At 23.3% G+C, this 5,891-nt stretch overlaps 1 protein-coding gene across 4 annotated transcripts in view; it reads left to right on the top strand.

Annotated features, from left to right (window-relative positions):
* LOC102671895 overlaps positions 1–5,335 on the top strand; it is a 7,304-nt gene extending 1,969 nt beyond the window's left edge. The window contains exons 4-11 of one of the 4 annotated variants that reach the window (XM_006617332.2): positions 191–336; positions 1,755–1,899; positions 2,136–2,458; positions 2,713–3,166; positions 3,556–4,251; positions 4,345–4,748; positions 4,847–5,033; positions 5,118–5,335. In XM_006617332.2, coding sequence (XP_006617395.1) covers positions 191–336; positions 1,755–1,899; positions 2,136–2,458; positions 2,713–3,166; positions 3,556–4,251; positions 4,345–4,748; positions 4,847–5,033; positions 5,118–5,301 — 2,539 coding nt within the window. In that variant the 3' untranslated portion in view covers positions 5,302–5,335. Of the gene's footprint in view, positions 1–167; positions 337–1,442; positions 1,602–1,754; positions 1,900–2,135; positions 2,459–2,712; positions 3,167–3,555; positions 4,252–4,344; positions 4,749–4,846; positions 5,034–5,117 lie in introns of those variants that run through there. The other 3 variants (XM_031511267.1, XM_006617334.2, XM_006617333.2) reach the window with 3 other exon arrangements.
* Positions 5,336–5,891: the final 556 nt, after the last annotated feature.

Here is a 5,891-nt window from a genome sequence, read left to right as displayed (position 1 = left end):
ATATATATATATATATATATATACACATGCGAATATATACAATATCTTTATTACCATTCTATATTTTTCTTTATACTATTTATATTTCTTTTTCTAAGCATTGTGAATTGTGTGATTAATATGCATTTAATTTAATTATTGAATGCAATAATTTCAATCAAATATAGAAGGACTTGTTTGAAATTTTAAGAAACAAAAATGACATGGAAAATTATGGGCCCATTGGTACTTATGATTTATTCATCAATCGTGATAGATATTCTTTTTCTGATGATAACCATAATATCCTGGATATTATTAAAAACAAAAATGGAAGAATCCCAATCGATCATTTTGGTAAGTTGTAATATAATTTATACAAATGATATAAGTTAACGATATTGTATTGTTATAAATTAATTTATATCTATAAATTTCAAAAGAAATAAATTTTTATCAAAAAGAAATATTATCATTTTTTTAATAATAGTATTTTAATAAATGTTTTCATTGAATTAAAATAGAAAAAATAATGAATTATTGATCTTTTCTTCTTCTATTTATTTTTCTTATAATTTTTAATGCAAATGTTATGAGACTATTTTCTTAGAAATAACAGTTAATCGATATTAAACGTACACGTAAATCATTGATTTTTTCAAATTTTATTCTATAATTAAAATGGCTGAGCTAGCTGAAATAATTGCATCTTGTATCCTTGACGAATCTCCAAGGACGTAAATAATAGAACTTGTTCGACTTTAAAGTAACATTATTTTGATAGGTACACATAGGTATGAAAATCTCTATATTTAAATGTTAATAATTAATTTTTAATATTAAAAAAAATTACAAAATCAAATTAATCTTTCGTTTTATAAATAGTTAGAATAATGAAACAGAATAGGAAAAACAATGGATATAAAAAAAATGAATAATTTAATTTCAAAATAATAAGCAAGCAATATAAATATAATTTAATTGTTTTGTTAAATGTATAATTATTTTATAAAGAGAAAAGTATTTGTGAAAACAAATGTTTGAATATTAAGAACTAATCTAAACAAATCTTAACAATCAGATGTCCCTTCCCTACGTGTGAATATTTCCTCCCACTATTGCAGCTAAAGCGTTCACTTTTCTATAAAACCATGCACAACTGTAATTTCACCATCACTTTTTACACGTTTTACTGTTTTCATCTTACATATTTATACATTTTCGACATTTCTTTAAGGGTGTAGTGTTTTCTGTTGATATTTATTCATCGATTAATATTCATTTCAAATGTATCCATGATAAATGTAATAATTTAAATTTAATAGTTTATATCGATATAATCGATTGGAAAGAATTATAATTATGAAAATTAATTTTTGTGCTTATTATCAAAATCATTGTGGGAAGAAAAACAAAAAAAAATTCAATTGTTTCGAATAACATAAAGAAAAATTTAAATTAAATTCTGTCTGTGTTGATAATTAAAAAAAAAGAAATGAAAAATAAAAATTCAAATATGTTTACAAAATCATGGTTTTTCAATTTTTTTTTCTTATTGTTCTTTCTTCATACAATCCATAGTTCAACGATCTTGAAGAGAAGTAATAACGATGATTTCACACGTAAGTTTATAAATAACAGAATGTTAGAAGTTTAAAAATTTATTCACATGTATATTTTATATAAATAAATATTTTCTTATTAAAATATATTAATTTTATATACATTGTACAGTGTACCATATATCATATATAATATACATTTAAAAAATTTAGTTATGACTTGTCATCGAAAAGTACAACCTGGCAAGAAAATAATGGGATTATTCATTGAACGCATAATAAATTGTGAAAACCTACAAGATTGTTATCAGGCATGTGATTATGAAAAGACTTTCGTGTGTAAAGGTTTTAATCATAGGTATATCTATTATAAATATATTTTTTTTTCTTTTACTGACAAAGTATATATTTATATTAAAAATATTGTGTTAAAAATTATTTTTCATTTTTACATTATTGAGATTCGAAGAATATATAGTGAGAAAATCAAATATTTAATAAAATATTTTATAAAAATCAATAATTATCTCAGTCAGAATATATCATTATAAGTCAAGTATAATAGATCATAATAATATTTACTTATCATTCGAGGAGACACAATACTAATTCGAAATGTACGTGCGAACTGACGTCAACACCATATTCTTGTATGGATATTGATGAAGATTTCTCAATCGATTCTCATTATGATTACTATGAGAAGATTGAAAATTGCCCTTCTTCAACGTGGCGTGATAGTGGTATATCCCATTGGAAAGACCATATTAAAAATTATAAACAAAATGATGATCAAAATAGACGGTTTGGTCATGAGGGTAATATTCATCAAGAAACTTATTCATCTAATCGCGAATTAGCTAATGATTTTTCCAATGGTCCCTCACGTTCTGGCAAACAATCTCATTACGAAAATGGTAAATAATTCTGCATATGTATGTGTGTATGACAATTATGAAAGAAATCTGATTACAATATAATATATTGATATATTGTATAAGAATTTTTTTTTTTTTTACCTTTATTTCACACTATTTCTGAACTTGAACTATATACGAATTTAATCGATATTTATTATTTAAATATCTACTATTATATTTTGGATATTATCTATTAAATCTATTAAATATAAAAGAAATGTGATAGAAAAACAAGATATTTTCTTTTGTAGGTTTCATGTCTCGTTATCGTGATTTAAATTGGAATCGCAATTGGAAAACTTCACATTCTCGTTATTCCGATATTATTAATGACAATACTTTTCCTAGCTCTCTAATCAATTATGATAAAGAATATTCGGATATAAGATCTTCAATTTCCTCACGACTCGGGGAACATTCTCCGATACAAGAACATTCTATTCCTAATGAGGATGAACAGTTTCGTGGAAAATTTTATGGAAATACATTCGATTATAATAATAATTACATGTCCGCTCCAAAAGAATCATATTACGAGAAACATGAAAATTTACAAATGACACAAAAATGTTCAATAAAAGTTGTTTCGGGTTCAAAATTAAGCAGAAGTATTTTACGAAAGACTTGCGTGGCACATGATTTGGAACAATGCGAAGAATTTTGTATCAATGAGACAGATTTCTCTTGTAAAAGTTTTGCTTACAGGTAAGAGAAATAGATAAAAATTTTTATCATATGTATAAAGAATGATAAAAATTTAATAACTTGGATCATTTCTTTTTTTTTTATTTATTTTATTTATTTTATTTATCATGTAAATATTTTAAATTTAACGAGTATAATGATCATATACCTCCTAACATCAAATTGTTTTTATCGTATTAAGAATTCAATAGCTAAGATTCAATTATTTTGTCACAATTAAATATCATTATATTGTCACAGTCAATCATCTTGTATAATTTGAATAAAAGAATAGTAGATAGATAATTTGAATTAAATTATAATATTATATTATTAATATCATTATTTTATTTTATTTTATCTATTTGTCTATATTTTTTTTTTCTATTTCTTTTTTTTACTCCATATAGATACAACATAGTAACTACAAATCCTACTGATAATTGTTTATTGAGCGATCATTCCTACCAAGATCTAAATTTTTATACGGATCTTGAACCAAATCGTGATTATGATAGTTATGGATTAACATCAGATACTAAAATCTGTCATTTAAAAAAAGCAAATCGATATTCTTCGGAAGAGTGTTTTTCAAGAATCAGAAGTGGATTTAATATACCGATGGACGTTACGAAAAAATCACTGTTCGTTCAAGATTTTGGAGAATGCCAACTTGCATGTACTTCGTCACAAGAATTTATTTGTAGAAGTTTCGTTTTCAAATATACAATGGTTAATCACAAGATAGATAATCATGAACACCTATCGTCAAATTGTTTCTTAAGTGATTGGCCGGCAGAAGAAATAAATCCTATCAATATGCCAGATATGGATGGTGCTGAATTATACGAGAGAAATATACTCTCTCATGGTTGCAAAATGTATCCTTTACCATTATCAATTCCAAATATGATTACTCCATATGGCAAAGAATTCTCTCCAATGTATATGGATCATCTTTGTTATTCCGAATATCATAAACCATGTAAATTAATGTCTCATGCAATAATATCTTCATTACGAGCTGTTACAAAGTCGGATTGCTTGAATAAATGTTCGATAATGAGAAATAGCGGTGTGATACCTTGTATGTCATTTAATTATATGTAAGTAAATAAATGAGTATTAATATATATATATATATATATATATTTAATATCGATTTTTTTATAATAATTGTCATATAACTTTGTTTGTAGTATTACCATTGATAATGCACAAAATAATTGTTTTCTAAGTGATATATCAATACGAGATCTAAGACCAAATTTAGATTATATTCGTGACAATGATCACATGTTATATACATGGAAAGAGTTTGATCCATACTGTAGTTTAACTGCTTTCAATATGATAAATGCAACACCAAAATATGAAAAACATGGCGAATTATATCCTAATATGTTCAATTATCTAAACACTCAAAAGATATTAGATCATGAAAGAACGCATACTAATAGACCGATTTTTTATTCTCCTGCTCAATGGAAAAACAAATTTAAAGATGAAAACTATGAACAAGATTATAAACATAAGTTGTTTAATGGAAATAATCCTTCTTTTGAATCTGATACTTTAGAACATGAACTTAATCTTTTTTACTGTAAGTAAGAAAAACAAAACAAAAAATGAATATATTTTTAATTTAAAAATATCAATTTATATTCAGTCTTTTTTTTTTTTTTACGTTACAAAAATTAGCAAATCAAATTTCTCCATTTCGTCGTTATACGGTAAATGGTTATCCTTGCAAAAATGGTACTATATGTCAACAAAATGAAATCACAGGATTTTGGTCTTGCGAAACTGAAAATGAACATGGTAGTTGGGATTATTGTTGCGAGCCTAATCATCAATGTGGATTTTCTCAAGGATATCATTATCCTTGGTACAATTTATATTGATTTTAATTCTTTTTTTATTTAAAAAAACAAATTTCAATTTTTTTTTTTTTTTTATATACTTGTTGCAGGTGTCATGTGGGTTCTAATGAAGATCAATGGAGACCTTGTAGTGAAACATATTATCCATATTATCATGCAATGGATCATTCAACTTATCGTCAATCAATCGCACGTCATTGGCCAATGATTTATTTTCATGAAACATCACCTCCAAATTGTTCTACTAATCATTTTAATATTAAGGATTCATAAAAAATCATAATAAAATATCTTTTTATAATAATATCTTATGTATAATATTTTGATTTTTATTATATAATTTTACCATTAATAGATTTTTTCTTAAATAATAATATTAATAATTAATTCTTTTTTTGCCAAATAATAAATATAAAATAAAAATATTTTTTGTAAAAATATATTTTGATCCTATTGTTATTTAATTAATAAATAATTTTAAAATATATAAGAAAATAATGAATATAAAAAAAAATTAAAATATTTGCAAAAAGTCTGTTTATTATATTATATATATATTACATAGTATTTATATAGTATTTATATAATTTTGAAGTGAATATATATATATTTGGAGTGAATATATATCATATGTCATATAGAATATATTAAGAAGTTTAAATATAATATTATAATAATAATTCTACTGCATTTAATTTTTATTATCATTTTTTTATATTTGATTTAATATTAAAAGAATAATTAAAAATAATTACGTTGCTAGGTGAATTATATGCTATAAAATATATATGTTCGTACTAAATTATATATATATATTTACTATAGTATATTTATAATGAATTTATCTCAATAACTAAAATATT

This window comes from Apis dorsata, unplaced genomic scaffold, assembly GCF_000469605.1.
Source record: "Apis dorsata unplaced genomic scaffold, Apis dorsata 1.3 scaffold_298, whole genome shotgun sequence".
In the NCBI taxonomy this organism is placed as follows: Eukaryota; Metazoa; Arthropoda; class Insecta; order Hymenoptera; family Apidae; genus Apis; species Apis dorsata.
Note: the sequence above shows the minus strand (reverse complement) of the source record. Positions and strands in the feature narration are given on the sequence as shown.